Source organism: Salvia splendens, chromosome 4, assembly GCF_004379255.2.
Source record: "Salvia splendens isolate huo1 chromosome 4, SspV2, whole genome shotgun sequence".
NCBI classification, from domain to species: Eukaryota; Viridiplantae; Streptophyta; class Magnoliopsida; order Lamiales; family Lamiaceae; genus Salvia; species Salvia splendens.
Window position 1 is genome coordinate 38,830,303 of NC_056035.1, and position 21,745 is coordinate 38,852,047.

At 37.1% G+C, this 21,745-nt stretch overlaps 1 protein-coding gene across 3 annotated transcripts; it reads left to right on the forward strand.

Annotated features, from left to right (window-relative positions):
• Positions 1-891: 891 nt before the first annotated feature.
• Positions 892-17,722, forward strand: LOC121799943 (SART-1 family protein DOT2-like). Of its 3 annotated transcripts, XM_042199468.1 has the most exons (14): positions 892-962; positions 1,746-2,672; positions 2,793-2,934; positions 3,046-3,100; positions 3,274-3,387; positions 3,506-3,602; positions 3,686-3,752; positions 3,853-3,912; positions 4,003-4,621; positions 5,223-5,587; positions 6,054-6,274; positions 6,553-6,637; positions 6,711-6,781; positions 8,502-8,632. In XM_042199468.1, exons 2-14 carry the CDS (start codon positions 1,786-1,788, stop codon positions 8,545-8,547), a joined length of 2,829 nt encoding a protein of 942 aa, XP_042055402.1. In that variant the 5' UTR covers positions 892-962; positions 1,746-1,785; the 3' UTR covers positions 8,548-8,632. The 3 variants fall into 3 exon arrangements, with proteins under 3 accessions (XP_042055402.1, XP_042055405.1, XP_042055404.1); XM_042199471.1 differs by lacking the exons at positions 892-962; positions 8,502-8,632 and adding an exon at positions 17,686-17,722; XM_042199470.1 differs by lacking the exons at positions 892-962; positions 8,502-8,632 and adding an exon at positions 16,387-16,529.
• Positions 17,723-21,745: the final 4,023 nt, after the last annotated feature.

Consider the following 21,745-nt stretch of genomic DNA (forward strand, 5'->3'; position numbering starts at 1 on the left):
ATATCTTTTGATCCATATTTCTTAATAAATAAAAGTTTTGTTTTGAGACAAACACGACATTCATTATAATTATTTGATGTTATTGAATCTCGTTGACCAAGAATTTTCGCTAACGTGTTTACTCTATAATCTATATCAACTACGCTCATTATCATTCATAAATGCATGGTTATCATCCCGTGATAGGGATTAGCTTGCTTTAATTATTTTTTATGCCAAAAGAAAGAAGTTTATGGACAAATATTAATAACCAATAATTTCAAAGCTACTGTTGCTATTAGCTTGGAGCACAACCTAATTGTTATTTTTTGTCTATTTAAATGTCGCAGTTGGGTTATAAATTATGATGGAAACATATAAATTGACTAGGTCAAAAATTACACAAACTGGCCTGGATTTCATAAGGTAATTTGAAATATCTATTTTGATAATAAGATGTAATATTGATTAATAAAAAAAGATCGAATGGTATTTTGAGAATTTATTTTAGTAATAAGATAAATATAATATGAATTAATAAAATAATGATATAAAGATAAATAAAGACTAGATTTTGTAAAATATTTGAAGGATTTATTTTAATAATAAAGTTATATTTTAATAAAATAAAGGAAATAAATATCAAAGAAAAAATATACTCCTTGTTAGGCTATAATTTTTTTTTATGGTATGAATTTTTTTACGCTCAGACTCGAGAAGAACAATGATGATTTTTTGGCTCAATTCTAAGGAATATTTAAGTTATTTTACGATCTCCCTCTCTTGTATAGATTGGATAAATTTGGGCCTGATTTGTACCTTATATTTATAGGCCCAAAAAATAAGTTTCCTTCCACATTAAGCCCAGTTTTAAGAGTTGCTCTTAATATATACACACTAATCTTCGACATTGCATCTGTCTCTTCATTCATCATCTTCTTTTCCCGTTGCTCGATCTCTCTCGTGTCCGGTTGAACTTGAAGGTGATTACTGTACCTTTCCGTTATTATTGTTTGAAAAAGTGATTTAGTTTCATGTATTTTAAATTTGCGCGGATATTTTTCGGTTTATTGCTGTGGTATTAGTTAATTGAAACCCTAATACCGTCTCCACTTTTTTCGTTTGCGATGAATTTGAGGTTCTAGCATGAATTTATGTAGTTTAATGTTTCTCTTAATTTAACAGAAAAATCAAGAGCTTTCGGTTTTTGTTGGTGTATATGTGTGTTTATTATCGCCTATTTCACATCATTAGGTCTGGCCAATAAGGTAGGGTTGTTATATGCTGTTATGTTATCGAGGCTGGACATTGCTGTCCGTAGCTCGCGTTTGTTGAAGCTAACTTCTGTGTTCTGTTAATGATGCCTGAAATCCTTCAAAAAATTTTAAAAAAAACTTACTGCTGGTTTGGATTTTGGAAGGAAAAAAACTTGGTTATTAGTAGTGCTTGAAACAACTAGATATCTAATTGGTTTTCAGGAATCAGTAATTCAGTATTTGGGTTTTTCTTCCGGAGAATGGTTGATGCTGCTTTTGGAGAGTTCTCTTTTAATTTTTCTTTATATTGTCTGCTACATAGCCTCTCTTTTTGTTCAATTATTTTAATGAAGTTTAGAAAATCAATAAGTTGCATGTCTAATGCTGATTCCTTTAGTGGTATAATGGTATCAGTATCTTTGAATGCTTCTCACCGCTCTTCTTGAGTTATTATTTGATTATGTAGATGTTAGTCAAATAAATAATTAATTCATGTTTTTGTATCCTCAGATATTTTGTGAACACTGCATTCTATCTGAAGGCAATCATCATGGGGGCTGATTTAGCTGATCCCACGCACCGCAGAAGTGTTGAAAGACGTGATGGAGGAGACAATATGAGGGAGAGATGGACAGGAGACTATGGTGGCATGGGGGAAAATGAATCTGACGACGCACTAGAGTCTGGCAAGAACCGTGGCAAAGAGAAGAGCAAAAGCAGTAGCCGTAGGGAGGAGAAAGATCACAGGAGTAGGGATCGAGAAAGGTCAAAGGTCCTGGACAATATCAAGGAAAATAAAGATTCTGAGAAAGATCGATCATCCACTAGGGATAGGAGGAAAGAGGACAGGGATGAGAGGGAGAAGGATAAAATTCGTGATAAGGGCCAAGAGCAGGATTCTGAGCGAGACAAGCACAAAGAAAAAGAGAGAGACAAAGAGCGAAGAGACCGTATAAAGGAAAAGGAACGGGAACGTGAAAGGGAAAAGGAAGCGGAGAAGGATGCTGACAGAGGACGGGATAAAGAAAAAGTAAAAGAGAAGAGCCGAGATAAGGATAGAGACAAGGAGAAGGAAAAAGATAGATCAAAGGACAAGGAGCGAGAAAAGCACAAAGATAGGGATAGGGAAAGGGAATTTGCTAGACATAGAGGTAAAGATACAGCTGAGAGAGAGAAGGGGAAGGAGAGAGACAGAGAGAAGGAAAAGCTGGCAGAACAAGAGAAGGATAGGGCAAGTGACAGAGATAAAAGTAGTCGAAAACAGAAGGACGAGAGCAAGGATGGTCATTCTAGATTTGAGAATGATTATAGTAACAATCAAACTAGTAAGCACCAAGTTGATAACTCTGATGCCAAGAGTGGCTCCAAAAGTCTTGACCAAACTGAGAAGGCTGATAATCGTGAATCAACATCTAAGTTAGAGCAGCGTATTTCTAAGTAAGTCCTAGTCTGGGTATTATAATTACATTCATTTTTTATGGAATTTTCTGTAGCATACTGTTTCTGGAGATTAATTTCTTTCCGTCGTAGACTTACAGGTTAATTTCTTTATGTCAGAATGAAAGAAGAAAGGTTGATGAAGAAGTCTGAAGGTGCTCCTGATATTTTATCTTGGGTTAATAAGAGCAGGAAGATTGAAGAGAAAAGGAATGCTGAGAAGGAGAAAGCATTGCAGCTTTCGAGAATTTTTGAGGAGCAGGTAACATTAGCTTTATGTTTAATTTTTATTCAGTTTTTAGTTTAGTTTGATTGTCCTACTTCGTTCTCTTATGAGTGGAAGATATTGATAAGTAATTGGTTTGCTGAACAGGATAATATGAATGATGAAGGAAGTGATGATGAATCAGGAACTCAAGACATAACACGTATGTTTCCTTTAAACTCATGCATGGGTATCACTTTCATAGTTAGAAACCTCTGTGCTGCATATTTTTGAAGTAATGCTTTTTAAGTGCTCCTGGAATGCATAAATTTGTATGCTGGGACAGTTTATTATGATCAATGCGCTGAAATTTTGTTTTTTATTATCTATTGGCAGAACACTTGGGTGGAGTCAAAGTTCTCCATGGACTGGACAAAGTACTTGAAGGCGGTGCAGTTGTGCTAACTCTTAAAGATCAAAGCATACTTGCTGATGGAGACATCAATGAAGGTATTATTTATATACTTATTTCATAGCATTTATTATGCCGCTGCTTCAGTTTTGTTCATCTTTTGGGGTATTTTCTGGACTCAGATTTCCTAAGGTGACGTTAAATTGTATATACCAGAGGTTGATATGCTTGAAAATGTGGAGATTGGAGAGCAAAAGCGAAGAGACGAGGCTTATAGAGATTCAAAGAAGAAAGTTGGTGTTTATGATGACAAGTAAGAATAAGTCATAACTGATCTTGATGATATCTCATGATTTTTGTTTGACTCATTGTCTCTCTTTTATTTTGTTATATTAGGTTCAATGATGAAGTGGGTGTAGAGAAAAAAATGCTTCCACAATATGATGATCCTATTGCTGATGAGGTTTGTTTAATATTTTTGAATGAGTTATGTTTACTTTTATAAACACTGTGCTCAATAATATATTCTTTCATTTACGCCCTTGAATTATTTTTTGTGACAGGGGTTAACTCTTGATTCGAGTGGAAGGTTTTCTGGTGAAGCTGAAAGGAAATTGGAAGAGGTAAATTATTCATTTAGTGTATATGATGATTGGTTTAAGTATATAACTAGGACTATTTCAGTTAACTTAGGTTTTGTAATTCAACGCCAGCTCCGAAGAAGAATTCAAGGAGTGTCTGCAAGCAATCATGATGAAGATCTCAATTCAATTGGGAAGACATCAACAGATTATTATACCCAAGAAGAAATGGCCAAATTTAAGAAGCCAAAGAAAAAGAAGTCTTTGAGGAAGAAGGATAAGCTGGACATAAATGCCCTTGAAGCTGAGGCTATAGCGTCCGGACTGGGTGTTGAGGATCTTGGTTCTAGGAGAGATGGGAGACGACAGATTCGTAAGGAGGAAGAGGATAGAATTGAGGCCGAAACGAGGAGCAATGCTTACCAATCAGCATTAGCTAAAGCAGATGAGGCATCTAAGTATCTCCGGCAAGAGCAAGGGCGTACCATGCAGAGTGAGGAAGAAGATGCACCTGCTTTTGGTGATGATGATGATGAACTCCGGAAATCATTGGAAAGAGCGAGAAGAATAGCTTTGCAAAAACAAAATGGAACAGAAAAATCTGGCTCCATGGTGATAAAGCTCCTAGCCTCTCGTGATGCCAATGAGTCAGCTTCTGACAATCCAAATGAAAGTTCTGGGGATCAACCAGAGAATAAGGTTGTCTTCACAGAGATGGACGAGTTTGTTTGGAGCCTACAACTTGATGAAGGTATGCAACTATTGAATTCCTGAATTCTCTCTCTTTCAATGACCTGGGCTTAATATTATTATTATTTTTTCAAAGTTGTGTTAGCCTTAGCACTATCAACTAAAGAAATTTTACCAATTTAGAAGGCAGTGTTTCATAGAAAACATATAGCTGCTGGTTTTAGTGATACCGTTTACTAGCATTGGTCATCAGAAAGATGACTGGCACTTGGTTGGTTATCTAATTTAGATAAAGCTCGAAACCATCTACTGGTTGTCTTCTGCTAGCTGCCTACCTCATTTAATCATATTTGGATGTTTAATCAATCCTATTGTTAGTTGTGCTTGTTTTCTACTCGAACCTTTATATCCTTTCTTGTGTTCTTTACTATGCTGCCCATTAACACGTTTCCTTCTAGAAATAGATATCTCTGATGTTAATAAACATTTTCTAGCCTTTTCCTTGTTTATGGCATTTAATCATGCTTTCACCTATGCCTTTAACAAACTAATTGACTTCCTTTCCTATACTTGGAACTTGACTTTCTGTGTGCCCGAATGCTGGGTGATAAGCAGTATTTTTCTCCCGTTTAACTCTGATGTTTTTCTCATACTTATCTCAGAAGAGAAAAAACCTGGAAGTGAAGATGCCGTCTTCATGGAGGAAGATGTGGCACCGAGCACATCTGATCATGAAATGATGGATGAAGATGGTGGCTTGACTGATGTACAAGAGCCCACTCCAGATGAGACCCACACAGAGGAAAAAGAAGAGGAGGTGGCTCCAGACGAGACAATTCATGAACAGGCAGTTGGTAAGGGTCTAGGAGGTGCGCTTCAACTTTTGAAAGATCGTGGGACTCTCAAGGAAACCATTGAATGGGGTGGGCGAAACATGGATAAGAAGAAAAGCAAACTTGTTGGCATAGTAGGTGGAGATGGAACTAAGGAAATACGTATTGAGCGGACAGATGAATATGGCCGGATTGTAAGTATCTTCTCTTTTACTTCAGATCTTTGTTTAATGTTTACATGCCCTCTCATTTCTCAATAGTTTCTTTTTTATTTTAGTTCTGTGAACGCTTAAATCATGGCCTTTAATTCATGCTATCCCTTAGATGATTAAGAGATATATCTGTATGACCTAAATAATTGCAGAGTTCTAGGTTTCAAATTATGATATCATTCTTTTGCAAAATAGATTATCAGCCCAACCCGCTAGTCTAAGTTGTGAGAACTAGTTAGCAGAGCAGATTTTGAGTTCCACAACCTCAAATCATGAACTAGCTATATTCATAAAATTAGATGATTCAAGCTCAAGTTACCTTTTGATTCCCAAGTAAATCCTTAAATTCTGTTTTGCATCTTGAGAAAGTGGAAATCTGTTAAACCTGCACTCTTATGCCTAGAATTAACCTAATCTCTCTAATGTGATACTTTTCCTTTTTCAACAGTTGACACCAAAAGAAGCTTTTCGTCTACTCTCGCACAAGTTCCACGGCAAAGGCCCTGGAAAGATGAAACAAGAAAAGCGGATGCGGCAGTATCAGGAAGAGTTGAAAATAAAGCAGATGAAAAATGCTGATACACCATCACTTTCAGTTTCAAGAATGAGGGAAGCTCAAGCTAAGCTTAAAGCTCCTTATCTGGTCTTAAGCGGAAATGTCAAACCAGGGTACTTTTTTTCTATTGTTTGCTTTCGTTACATATGGAAGAAAACCTTCCTTTGCTTCTCCATTCTTGTTCCTAAAAAAGTTCATCCCAAACATTTACCAGTAGCTGGCACATTTCTGAAAAGATTGCTATATCATCTGCTTCTTCTCTCCACTGCTACTTCTGCCTCATTTTTCTCCATTCATGTTTTCCTATCCTTTTCCAAAACATCAAGATGCTCTTCATTTAAATGAACTTGCTTTGGCTCGTGTTAATTATATATCCACTTAACGTTTGCAGGCAAAGTAGCGATCCACGGAGTGGTTTTGCAACTGTAGAGACAGACCTGGGTGGGGGCTTGACACCCATGCTTGGTGATAAAAAGGTTAGGAAAATAGGTTTCACTTTGTGTAGTTTTTAGTTACGTAACTCATGTTATTTTGGTTGGTTCTCTGTAGGTTGAACACTTCTTGAATATCAAACGCAAGCCTGAGCGTGGAGACACACCTTCTCCAAAGAAGCCCAAAAGGTGAGCACACTAAATTTGCAGTGCAGAATGTTGAGAGGCATTTGGTACTGAATTATAAGCGCTTTAATTCACCCCTTCTAAGCCTCCTTGTCTTCTAATAGCACCGTATTTAATTCAGATGTCTTTCTTTTGTGCTGAATTATAAGCGTTAATTCACTCACCCCTTCAAATTGGCATATTGAACCGATACCTTACTTTCTTGACGAGTTTTGCTACTTGCTAGCTACATCATCTATCGTTTTGTACATTCGGCATGACTCTTTAGTATCCATCCCTTCCTTCTCTATGGTTTTGATTACATTAACCTATACTGAACTTTTAATATCTCTATGCTTTTAATTACATTAACCTATTTTTGAATTTTTTTCATAAAAGGTGGCACAACTCACAATCTTCTTTATCATGGATTTTTTATATTCAAAAGGCTTATAAATAATTAATTCAAGTTAAATGTTATGTTCCATAATTTTTTTTATTGGTTTGACCACATATGCTTTGCATTTGACTAAACTTGCTTGCTTGACTGAGTTTGCGGATTAAGATCATATATTTCTCTAAAACATGGAATTCGATTAATATGTCAAGAAAGAAGTCAAAGAAACATACCGATTCAAATGCTGTTTTCTTCCATGAGCCTTTGTACCCAATCTCCTGATTTTAGCCTCAAGGTTACGTTCCTTATTTTAATTGAACTTCAATTGTGATTTGTTCTGTTTTGTATTTTGTTTCTTAATACTTAGAAAAAAAAATTATCGACTTTTGTTAAATTGTACTCCCTCCGTTCCATGTTAATAGTCATTTTTCTATTTTGGGAAGATCCAGGTTAGTTGAGTCATTTATATTTTTGGTAAAAAGTAATTCTCCTTTTAACTTTATTCTCTCTTCATCTCTCTTTTTTTATTTTCTCTTACTTTTTTTCACCATTCATTTAACATGCTATTCTTAAACTCTATGCCAAAAAGAAATGTCTCTATTAACATGGAATGGAGGAAGTATTCCTTTCGTCCCAAGGAAGTTCACTTCCTTGGGCGACATGAGATTTTATGCACTTTTATTTTGTGTTAGGTGGAGAGAATAAAGTAAGACATGGTATAGAGTAGAGATAAAATAATTTCTATTTTTAGTAATGAGTCAGACTAAAAGAAAAGTGGGTCATATTCGATAGAGCGGAGGGAATATGGATATAAAATAAAAACTTGATTTATTATTTTATTATATATTTGCAGTTATATAGAATATTAACAATTTAAGGTTTTATTTGTGTAATTTGTAAAATTAAATACGTACTCGGTACTTTAAGTATTAGAATTGCAATAAACGTATAAAATTATTTTTGCTGTATACTATATTTCTCATTAAATAGTTATCAATGTAAGCTCTCGACTTTCATTAATAAAATATTCTAGAATACAGGACAATATGCAAATTCATTTCCAAAAATTATTGTGTATTTCGAAAGTCGAGTAGGATATGTAGGTAGTACATTTCTGGGTTGAATATATTGAATTTCCAGTCCACTAGTGTAGTAGAAACTACTACACTTCTTAATGTTGACTTTGAGCATTATTGCAGCGCTCAAATGAATGAAATATGGATTGCGTTTAAAACCAAGCTTTGTATTTTGTATAACTGATTTGTTGAGATCATATGACGCAAGCACAATCACCTGCATCGCATATCAAGACCATCTTATCTTGATCGATCTGGCTCGCTGGCTTAGGTTGAACCTTAGTGTACTCTTTCCTGGTAAACGAGGCAGCCTCTGAAGCACGGTCAGCATCTACAAATGCAATGCAGCATCCACGGAACCCTGCGCCGCTGAAACGAGCTCCAAAAACACCTGGTGCTTTCACTAGGATCTCATAGAGTCGGATAAGAGGCTCGCAACCTGTTTTTGTTATGCAAGATGAATCAACTGTGAGATTTTCCGCATTATAGCTCGCAACAAATGTAGGTTTCACCCTCAAAGAAGGGTTAATTTTTCAGGAAATAAATGCTCAAGTAATCACAAATACAAAAAAAATAAACACATGAATTTGTTGTGAAAGTATGCAAAAGTTCGATGATGACAACCATGCGAAAAAGAAAGAACACTAGAGTTTTACGTGGTTCGATCGTAAGATCTACGTCCACGGCCAAAGGCAATATGATTCAGTATATTGAGAAATATGTAGAGGTTTACAATCACTCAAGAACTCTCTCCAAGAACTCAACACCTCTAATCTAATTCTAAACCAAGAACTAATCAAGTGATAGTTTGGAGACTCTTTTCTTGAATACCGAAGTAGCTGATTAACTATTTCAGATGCAGTTCGTCTGCTTTATATCAGTCCCTTCATCCTCCAACGGCTCTCTTGAGATGTTAGTTATCAAATCAGTTATAACTGTTCCAACGGCCACTTCCCGTTTCTTGGTTTGCATCAACATGCCGAAGTGCTGCATGATGCCGAAGTGCTGCATGATGCCGAAGTGCTGTATGATGCCGAAGTGCTGTATGATGCCGAAGCTCAATGAAAAGCTGAGCTCAATAGAACACCGAGCTCACCGAGCTTAATAGAACACCGAGCTCACCGAGCTTAATAGAACTCCGAGCTCACCGAGCTCAATAGAACACCGTGCTCAATAATATGCCGAGCTTAATAATATCTTGAACGAGCTCAACCTCTAACAAATCTACAGCTGTTGAGAATGACATTGATTTTTAGCTTGCTGCATCCAACGGTGATTGTGAGATTATACTCCAACAAACTCCACCTTAATCTCAGAATCAACAATGAATCATAATCCTCTGACAAAACCTCAAACTCATCACTCCACAAGTCCCACCAGCCCCAAGCAGTATTTAAACTTCATGGCTGGCAACGGCTTTGTCAACATATCAGCCGCATTATGCTCAGTAGATATTTTCACCATCTTGACTTCGCCTCTCTGTATTTCATCCCTTATGAAGTGCATCCGCACATCTATGTGCTTACTTCTTTCGTGAAACACTTGATGTTTGGCAAGGCATAAGGCGCTGCTGCTGTCACAGTTTATCTCCACTGTATCTTGCTTCTCCCCAAAATCTTCTAGGATTCCCTTCAGCCATATTGCTTCTTTCACAGCCTCTGTCATTGCCATGTACTCAGCTTCCGTAGTAGATAAAGCAACCACATGTTGTAATCCAGATTTCCAGCTTATAGCAGTGCCATTTAGGGTGAACACATATCCAGTTTGAGATCTCCTATTATCTCTATTTGATGCATAATCAGAATCGCAAAACCCCACCAGTGCTCCACCTTGATCCTTACAATCTGCCCTGTACAACAGACCATAATCTGAAGCACCCTTCAAGTATCTGAGCAACCACTTCAATGCTATCCAATGCTCTCTCCCATGGTCTGACATAAATCGGCTAGTAACACTTATAGCCTGAGCCAAATCTGGTCTTGTGCACAGCATTGAATACATTATGCTTCCTATGATGTTTGCATAAGGTATTTTGCTCAGCTCTCTCCTCTCTGAGTCATTCTTTGGTTTCTGATCCATGCTCAACTTAAAGTGAGCAGCCAATGGTGTAGAGACAGGTTTGAAGTCATCAGCCTGAAATTTTTTCAGAACTCTCTGGATGTAATTCCTCTGCAACAACCTGAGCTCTCTCTTTGGCCTATCCCTTAGTATATCCATGCCAAGGATTCTTCTTGCATTTCCAAGATCCTTCATTTCAAACTTGGATTCCAGTTCAGCCTTGATTCTCTCAATCACTCCCAGATCTGCTCCTGCCACAAGCATATCATCAACATACAAAAGTAGGAAAGCAATTGGTACACCATTCCTTTCTCTGATGTAAACACAGCTATCATACTGTGATTTTCTGAAACCAATACTCATCATATGCTCATCAAACTTGAGATACCACTGCCTACTACTTTGCTTCAATCCATACAAACTTCTCTTGAGCAAACACACTTTGTCTTCATTCCCAGCCTCCATGAACCCCTCGGGTTGATGCATATATATTGTTTCTTCAAGTTCACCATGCAAGAAGGCTGTCTTGACATCGAGTTGGTGTAACTCCCAATCATACTTTGCAACAAGAGCAAGCAATATCCTGATGGAACTGTGTTTTACAACTGGAGAGAACACATCATTATAATCAATCCCCTCTTCTTGAGTGAATCCTCTAGCAACAAGCCGTGCCTTAAATCTGACACTCTCAACTTCACCAACTTCAATCTTCATCTTGAAGATCCATTTGCAGCTAATAAGCTTTTGGGTCCCTGGATTCTTCACCAAAATCCAAGTGTGGTTTTTGAGTAGTGACTGGATCTCTTCTCTCATAGCTGCAAGCCATTTCTCCTTTTCCTTACTCGACATAGCTTCAGCATAGGTGGATGGCTCTAAGCACTCCAATACCTCAGCAACACAGAGAGCAAAAAAACTCATCTCATAATCACTGAACCTAGCTGGCTTTCTAATCTCTCTTCTGTTTCTGTCCCTGGCTATAATATGTGATCTCTGATCATCATCAATCTGATCTCGTTGCTGGGGTTGCTGTGGACTTGAAGCTTCATGGGAACTTGAAGCTCCACCTCCATTCTGATCATCTGGATCACTAGGTGGTGGATGGCCATGCTGAACTTCTTGATCAATAGATACTCTTTCACCCACCTGATCCTCAGTCTTCAAGAATGGCATATGATGCTCATGGAATACCACATCTCGGCTCACAATTATCTTCTTGTTCCCCTCTTCAGTGCACCACAACCTGTACCCTTTTACTCCATGTTGGTACCCAACCATCACACATTTCTGAGCCCTTGCATCAAGCTTTCCCTGCTTGCAGTGGGCATATGCTCTACAACCGAACACCTTGAACTGGTTGTACTCTCTATCTCCACCATACCATCTGACATCTGGGATTTCATTTCCTATAGCTGATGATGGAGAGCTGTTAATTAGCACCGCAGCAGTACACACTGCCTCCCCCCAGAACATCTTTGGCAAGCCTGATGATAAAAGCATGCATCTGACTCTATCGAGGAGTGTTCGGTTCATTCTTTCAGCAACTCCGTTTTGTTGCGGATTAGCCGGGACTGTCCTATGCCTTTGTATCCCATTTGTTTTGCAGAAAGACTCAAAATCTTCAGATAAGAACTCCAGCCCGTTATCAGTCCTCAAGCACTTGAGAGTGGTGGATTTCTTCAACTTCATCTCTGTGCACCATTCTCTGAATTTTTCAAATGCTTGTGACTTCTGCTTTAGGATGTATATCCAGACCTTTCTGCTATAGTCATCTATTATTGACATGAAATACCTGCCTCCTCCCATAGAAGCAGGCTGAGCTGGACCCCATAAATCACAATGCGCATAGTCAAGAGGTAATTTTGAGGTGTGTTTTCCAGCCTTGTATGGTAGCTTCTTGCTCTTCCCCAGAGCACAGTGTTCACATTCCTTGAACCTCTGATCACTTCCAGCCGGAATGACCCCTTTCTTGATCAGTTCTCTCATCCCACTTTCTCCAAGATGGCCGAGCCTCTTGTGCCACAGACCTATATCAGAGTCCTCTGCAAGATTCACTGAAGCAACAACAGTTTCTGCTACTAGATAGTATAAACTGTTTCTTCTCTCAGCAATCAGCAAGATTTTTCCATTAAGTGAGACATTCATGTAGCCTTTCTCAGAAGAAAACCTGAAACCTCTAGATTCAAGCATGCCAAGTGAAATCAAATTCCTCTTAATCTCAGGAATGTACCTGACTTGAGTAAGCAGTTTTGTTGATCCATCATGAGCTCTCAATCTGATGTCTCCAATGCCTTTGATGTAGCACATCTGATCATTCCCCAACATTACTGACCCGGTTGCCTCAGAAAGGTTTTCAAACCAAGCTTTGTTGGAACAAATATGGAAGCTGCACCCGGAGTCCATTATCCAAGAACTCTCTATCCCACCACTCACCACATTCATGATCTGGGGTGGATCTGTGTCTTCTTCAAGATCAGCCTGATTTTGAGGCGCCTTCTCTTCGTTTTGCTTCCTTTTCCACGAGTAGCAATCCCTTTTGAGATGTCCAGGTTTCTTGCAGTAATGACAGCTTCGCTTCTCCTCATTTTGCTTCTGATACTTAGGCTTTTGATTCTGATTGAATTTCTTTTTCTTGCCTTTGAAAGCCTTTACATTCAAGGCTTGACTGCCACTTCCTTCATTTGTCTTCGAAGAGTTCTTTTCAAGCTCCTTTGATCGAAGAGCACACTGAACTTCTTCATATGTGATTCCAGATTCTGCATTCCGGCCAAACAGCATTGCATCTTTAAGATGCTGGAATGTTTTGGGAAGAGCATTCAAGAGCAAGATGGCCTTGTCTTCATTCTTCATGGGGCCATCTACATTCTCCAAATCATCCAGATTCTTGCTGAAATCATCAATCTGCTCTGCGAAGGGTCGGTCTTCAAGAATCTTGTATGAGAAGAGGCGCTGCTTCATGTATAGGCGATTAGCAAGCGACTTGGTCATGTATAGCGCTTCGAGCTTCGTCCATACCCCATGCGCTGTGGTCTCCTTTGCAACCTCGCGCAACACCTTGTCCGTGAGATTGAGAATAATGGCGCTATGGGCTTTCTTGGCAATCTCAGCCTTCTTCGTCACGCTCTTCTCATCGAGATCTTCTTTTTCTTTCCCCTTCGGATCAATTGGCTCGATTGCTTCATCGAGCCCTTGCTGGATCAACAGAGCCTTCATCTTGATCTGCCACAGACCAAAGTCATTCTTCCCCGAGAATTTCTCCGCTTCGTACCTCGTCGTCGTCATCGATATCAACTCCGATTGCGCTTCCCACAGACGGCGCCACTTGTTGTGAAAGTATGCAAAAGTTCGATGATGACAACCATGCGAAAAAGAAAGAACACTAGAGTTTTACGTGGTTCGATCGTAAGATCTACGTCCACGGCCAAAGGCAATATGATTCAGTATATTGAGAAATATGTAGAGGTTTACAATCACTCAAGAACTCTCTCCAAGAACTCAACACCTCTAATCTAATTCTAAACCAAGAACTAATCAAGTGATAGTTTGGAGACTCTTTTCTTGAATACCGAAGTAGCTGATTAACTATTTCAGATGCAGTTCGTCTGCTTTATATCAGTCCCTTCATCCTCCAACGGCTCTCTTGAGATGTTAGTTATCAAATCAGTTATAACTGTTCCAACGGCCACTTCCCGTTTCTTGGTTTGCATCAACATGCCGAAGTGCTGCATGATGCCGAAGTGCTGCATGGTGCCGAAGTGCTGTATGATGCCGAAGTGCTGTATGATGCCGAAGCTCAATGAAAAGCTGAGCTCAATAGAACACCGAGCTCACCGAGCTTAATAGAACACCGAGCTCACCGAGCTTAATAGAACTCCGAGCTCACCGAGCTCAATAGAACACCGTGCTCAATAATATGCCGAGCTTAATAATATCTTGAACGAGCTCAACCTCTAACAAATCTACAGCTGTTGAGAATGACATTGATTTTTAGCTTGCTGCATCCAACGGTGATTGTGAGATTATACTCCAACAGAATTATTTACTCAGTTTAATACAATATGATATCTTCGTCTACAAGTCTTAATCCTAGTAAGAATAGGAAGGGATTTGGCCTTAAAATATACTCCCTCCGTTCCATGTCAATAGAGTCGTTTTTCTATTTTGGGAAGTTCCAAGTTAACTGAGTCAATTCTATTTTTGACAAAAAGTAATTCTCATTTTTACTTTATTCTCTCTTCATCTCTCTTACTTTATTGTCTCTTACTTTTTCCACCATCCATTTAACACACTATTCTTAAATTCCGTGTCGAAAAGAAATGCCTCTATTAACAAGGAACGGAGGGAGTACTAGGGAAGCCCACAAACGTTTATGCATGGAAGAAATAGTAACAATTTTGCATATCACATTTGTTACTAATCCAATAGTTTATGGTAAAGATGTCTTACCACTTTCGTAATTTTGGATAGAACTCAAACCGGAAGCGGAAATCAGCTTTCCAAAATCCTCTAGGTTTCCAGAAGCCCAAGCCTCGAGCCCTTGATTTTATTTAAGTGTCAATAGAAAAATATTGGTTTGCAATGAAGATTAGAGACAAAACTAATAGTTCAAGGAGATCTCTCTTTCTGCTAAGTGCAAGAACAGAACCTTTCAAAACTCGCTTGTTCTCTGAGAAATAGTGCTCCGCTCTTCTCAGAAGAGTGGCATCTAGTTTGCTCTGCACAAAAGTTATATTAACTTCAAAGATCACAGCCGAGGTAGATAACAAGGGTTAGGTCAAATGATCATCGAGAGTTATACTATCTTGTAAGAGTAGACATAGTGAAGCCTGATCGCTGGATATGACAGTGAAAAATTGCAAAAACCACATAAACTTCGTAACCTACTTGGATGGAGATTGGAATGATGTGAATATCTGCTTCTCTTCATTTTGATCTTAATTACTATAAGTTTATCTTTAAAGCAGAATCAACAAATATTCTTTTCTTAGAGCAAGAAGTGTTGGTAGTTATGACCTTACATGCATCAGGAAGTCTTCTCTCACTCAACTCATTTCAAGATTCTAGACAACTGCTCAAACCCAAATATAGCAATTTTTTTCATGTTGAATGGGGCTATGCAAGTGTGAAAGAGACACCTGCTCAACCCCAAATTATGAGAGATGTCACCAGTGAATAGTGATCCTGATTCCTAAGGAGAAAGTTTTTATAGAGGAATGGATGTACATTTTCAAAAAGAATAAGAAGCATAGAAAAAAACTTCTATATATCGCTTAAAAAGGGTGAGTAAGTAACATACCTTGTGCTGATCATAGACTTCCGGTTCAACTGTAGAATTTAACAGAATCTGAGCACTGATAACAATAAGCACAAACATTCATACATAAGAAAGCTGTGCACGTACCATTAGATAGGATGGGTTCCAACCCTTCAATCCCAGAAGCCCTGTAAATAAGCAGATGTAATTAGGAAAGAAACTGAGACAACACAGTTATATGGTTGCTTGTCTGGTGTAGTTTTACTTTAGGCATAGTATAGTTATCAAGCAAGGACTATTACACGGCTGTGCGACGACCGTAAGGGAGAACAACCTCGAGAACTGAAAGGGAGAATAACTCAACTTGTTTTGAGAGGTTTATTACGAGGGACGACCACCAAGTTTATAGCTGGGGTTTATGGAACTGCCAAGATCACGAGTGTCAAACCCATAGTTTTCATTTTAGTTGTTTTCTTTACTTTCAAGTTAATATCCATTTTCATAGACTCCCAAATCCCCTCAAACCAACATCAGTCATTTGATACTGTATCCTTCTGGCACAAGTTCGAGGTACTATTGGGGTCAATATAATATGATAAGAAATGTAATGTTTTCTTAGGCCAGACAAACTAATACACGCAAGATAGGGTCTAACAAGGATCTTACTGAAGCAGAATTCTTGCAGCATCTCGACATTCTGAAACTCGAGAATTGTAACCAGGATTTGTTGTCAAAGCCTGCTTCAAGCCAGAAAATGCGAGTAGTATCTTGAACTGCTTCTTTATCACATTAAGATTTCTATTCAAGTCTGGAGAGCTTATAAGTCTGTGTTCTTTGGTCTGCACAGGAAGAGCAATTTCAACGAAAGCTTGTGACTGAAATGGAACGAGATAATCAGGAGCTGTCAGAGAGTGATATCACTGAATAAAATCATTTGTCTATGTAAAAGCAAGTAAATTAAACAATAAAAAACAGACAATTATTTTAAAATTAAAGGGGATCAGCTAATACATAGTGTTTAAACAAGGTATGGACATGTTCAGAGCAAAGGGATAACCTTTTACAAAGGCAAAGATGCACAAATAAGTAAAATAAATGATGAAAAAACTGACAACGATTTGTAAAATGAAAATACATCAGTCAAAACCTATTCATTATAGCTGATAGTGGATGAGTTCATCGCAAACAAACCATACCCTAGTAAAAGAAAATGTTTACTTTTGATTCTATGTAACTATAACAATAAAGTTTGGTTACAATAAATCACAGCATGTTCTAAAATAATCTATATTCTAATCAAGTGTGAAAAATAGAACTATAACCTCAACAATACGTCTACCTTGTCCTTATTGAATGGAGGAAGAGTTTAGACAGAACTGTACTAAGTTGTAAAGCATTAACCAGCTTAGACTTGAAAATATGTGAATTTAGTAGAAATGCTTTAGTAAAAGCTTGCCACGCGTAATTGCTGTGTCAATACACATGCAAAACCATGCCATGCCAGTGTTTTCAATCAGCAAACAATAGAGAAAGAAATTGTTGAACACTATTACCACAAGATAACATTCCAATGAAGCATCCTTTAGAATGAAATTTAGAAAATATATCCTTTTAACATCATGCTTAAATTTTGCTACCAGAATTCGCAACTATTGTTAGCTGGATACAAATTAACTAACTTTTCGCAATCAAGACCCATTAGCTGCATTTCCATTATAGAAACCAACACAAACCAGCACCCAAACTTTTTCAAATGTTAACTTCAGAAACTAACATCCCAAAATTTCCAATACATCACTGAACTTTGTTCTTTAGTGTGAAATATATAGCCAAACTATTGAATGGGAAAGCTATGTAGAATAACATGATGGTAAGCATAGATCATTGTGAACCACTATGCAAAATTATACAAGACACACAGTTTGAAAAGGGTAAATCCTGAGAATATGATTTTTTAAAGACAAGGTTATTTACCTTACAGTCCATACAAGTTAAACAGCCATAGCTTGACAGCAATATGGCTGATTGATCCAATATGCCATTTCTCAGACCTAAATATTCATTTTCAATTAACCTGCATGTTTGGTGAGTGTGATCAAATTATTGTACTAAGAGAATGAAGGAGAAAATAATTTACTGCATACAGGTACAGAGACAAGGAAAAATAGAGCCATTGATTTAATGTATCATATATCTGTACCTGTCGTACTCAATATTCTCTGTCGGAGATATTTTAAGTTTATTGGCACTTTCAAAAGCCAACAGGTACGCCACACCAACCTGTCTACCAAGAGATTTCCGTAACCACACAGTAAGAAGAGAAAAATGATGGACTGCTGTAAGATTCATGGTAGCTCATTCAGAAGGTAATGGCTCTAAAGAGGTACATGTGAGATATTAGCTTCCATTCTGTAGTTAGATGCTTTTGATATAATTCATACCCACTACCCAGAAACCACAAAGCATAAGTTGAATCTATTTGTGATATCATATATGCTAACTATTTGCGAGGCAAAGTTAAAATTGACAGAAGAGCATAGTAGCAAACAGTGAATCAGTTAGATCGATTTTCACCAACAATATGAAAAGAAATGGTAAACATAGTAATGACAACATGTAAGAGTGATTTACTATCAAGCTAGAAAACAATCAGCTCAGCATATAACATAAAATATGTATGGGAGAAGAAGAGTGTAGACCTACAGCTGCTGAAGAGCTAAGCCCTGAACTGTCTAGCCCCTCGTCGCCACGGATGAATCCTACGATGCCCTGCAAGATAACAACAAAGTTTGTTAGATGTAAGGAAGTGATATATAGCTTCAAAATTAATGCCAAATTGTTTTAATACTATTACTTATCCACCGAATGGAAGAAAAAAGTATTTATAATGATTTCATGCATTTATGTCATCAGAGATGTGTTTTTAAATTCCTTCATCAAAGCAATACCAATAACGCATTAACATTATTAAATTCTACATAATGACAAATCGTATAAAAGTAATATCCTCATAATATCTAATTGCAAGCGCAGGAAGAGCATCCAAACTGTCAGCTTCTATTTCCGCAAAAGCCGCAGGTTTGGTCAGCACAGGACTGTACTACAGCGTATAGTCTGAGTGTAATTGTACTATTTCTTACTTGTAGAACTCGAACCTTTTCTCAATTGCGGAAGTTGATCTGGACTACAAACTTAAAGCACAGTTCATTAAAGGAAGGCAAGAGAACCTGCTTTAGATGGTTCCCTCTTTTCTGTAATGCATAAATTGCTCCTCTGGCATAATTTCCCCAGCCACACTCCTCCAGTGCAACAGAAGAATCTTTCACACCACCTGAATTATCTAATTTGGAAGCATTTTCAGGCAGTTGCTCTTCATCTACCCTGTGAAGCCGAAGCCAAAGCCATGCAGAAAACTTTATTCATGAGCACATAAATGTTATGCCCAGTCATTTGCATTTCTAGTATTTTCTACTCAGTGAAAGAAAGAGAGAGAAATGAGCATAATGCATGTGTGATTAGCACGCTATCTTTTTGGTAAAAGCACTAGATTCAAATTTTAGCTTAACAGAAATCAACTTAAAACAACTTTTGATGGCTATTGGTTCTTCAAGCATAAAATTGGCAATAAGCTATATACAATATTAGCTACTTCAGTAAGATAATGAACGAGTAAAATGTTGGATAACATCATCATCATGATATGATCTAATAGAGAGAGAGAGAGAGAACCAAGATGAGTGCTGACTAAATCATAAAATCAGAAAGAAAAAAATAGAAACAAAAAGTTACTGTATTACTGAAACTCAGAAATCAAAATGATGCTCTAGTAATCACCTGAACTTAACTTCACCTTTAAATTGTCCAGACTGTAGAAGAACCTAAAAAGAAAAATAATGAAGTAAATCACAGGAAGTGATTTTCATTAAAATATTTCACAAATATGCTTATCTCATGGAATCACATTAGTTTACATCACTGCTACACCTCTTGATGTGGTGTTTAGAAAGAGTGGTACCTGACAATCACTGGCCGGAACAAATCCAAGAATTATACCCTTATCGATTGTCATTGCTGAAACAGTCCCACCCTGTAACAATGATACCAACTAGTAAAAACATACAGATGAAGATGTCTAACTAACAAACAGTTACTAATCTAACAGTCTAGGATCTATTGCACATAGCAGATATCATTAATTGCTTCAAGTGTTAGGTAAAAGATAAAGATGTCTAACTAACATTAACTCTTTTAAGGAAACTCATAACAGTAGACATTAAAAGCTCAGGAGAAACATACATTAAGTTACAATATAGCTTCATCCACATATTTTCATCACTAAAGGTTTAACGAGGTTTGTAAGCCACTAACAAGAAGTAAACTATCAAGATTCATAAAACAGAATCGCTTTTAAAATTGACTTAATCCATACCTGATGGTCAATATGAGCTCCCAGTGGACAAATCCTATATGGGGATACAACAATTCTGATCTCCTTGGCATCACATCCAGACATTGCAGCAACCTTTCTTCTGATTGAATTCAACTGAAACATGAAGTACTTCATGAAGCATAATTTGAACAAAATAGTTAAAATACATATGCAACATATATAAATATACAATGACATAAAAATGAATAAATCAGATTGGACTAAGCCTATTTCTCTGCTTAAGGATAATTTCCAGGGTGCAAGCTTAACAATGGCTAACACACAAATACTATTTTGTTTTTTGCGCTAATAAACACACATATAGCACGCGTGAATCGTGATACCTGTTTAAAGCGGGTTTTCTATATCAATACTATTGCCATTGTACTTTCTTCTCAATTGAGTATCAAAACAGCAGTCAAATTGCAGTAAATCAGTAAATCAACAACAATCCTGAATAACTCAAATTACAGTTGCATCCAATCCTACAATTTATAGATAAATCACCAAAAACCAAAGCTCATAACGCCATTACAGCAGCTTCGCGAATCGAGATTTACCTCAGGCTCATAAGGCCAACACGTTGCACCCATCCTCGCAAAATGCAATCAAAATTTCAATCCAGCGGCTGTTTTCTCTCTTATACACTGGTGAGCTGGCGTGTGTATGTGTGTGAGAGAGAGAGAGAGACAGGCAGAGAGGAGGTGGTCGCGTAGCGATAAATAAAAATCAGCTGAAAAAATAAAAAAAATAAAAAATCAAATCAGTTGGTAAATGAAGTAATAAGAGTGTTGTTGCGGTTGAATGCTGTTTTCAGTGGGATATAGAAAACGTTTAATTTATCTACCGATTTGAGTGAAGATGAAGACGATGATGATGATCCTCGCTTTAGCTAATGATTAACGATCATTTCAACACGCCATCCCATTCTCATCTATTGCTGCATTTACGGTATTGGAATTGAATTAATAGAGTTTACGAATGAGGATTACCAGATAAGGAAACTTTATTACGAAAACGATAGATCCGGGTCCGACCCGTTTCTCCTTCTCGGATCCGACCCGCCGACAAACATTGTTTTTCCAATTTATTTATTTTATAAAAGAAAAAAATTATTTTCATGGTAACACCGTAACATAACAGAAAAGATTTTAACTATATTTCATTTCTATGTTTGCACATATTATTAATTTGCTATAAAAGGAAGTACTACTATTCCTACTACTACATAATATAACGGAAGGGTGTATTATATTGCTAACTATTTAAGTTGCTAACTCTACTAACTCATCAGTGCAGTGTATTAAAAATATCAATACGGTGACATTAAAATGTCAACACATAATATCAACACATTATATTGAAGTTCAACAAAATTATTGTTGACATTTTAATGTCTTCGCGTTGACATTTTTAATACACTGCATTGATGAGTTAGCAACCTAAGAAAGTTAGCAATTGATCACACCTCATATAACGGATATATACTCATTCAAAATAAAAGAATTGCTATAAAAAATTATGAATAAACTCATATTAGTTTGTTAATACGTAATTTTAAGATTAAATTAATTTTTATATTGTTGTTTGATTAATAAAATTGAATATATATGGTAAAGTAAATACTTTTGCATAGTTATCATATTTCACCAATTACATATAATTCAATATTATACCAAAGTATTTAGTGATAGGACATGATTTATAAAATAATTCAATTTAATTAAGAGTATTTGATTTGCAAGATTAATTTGATGATAGATATCTCGGCCGGCAT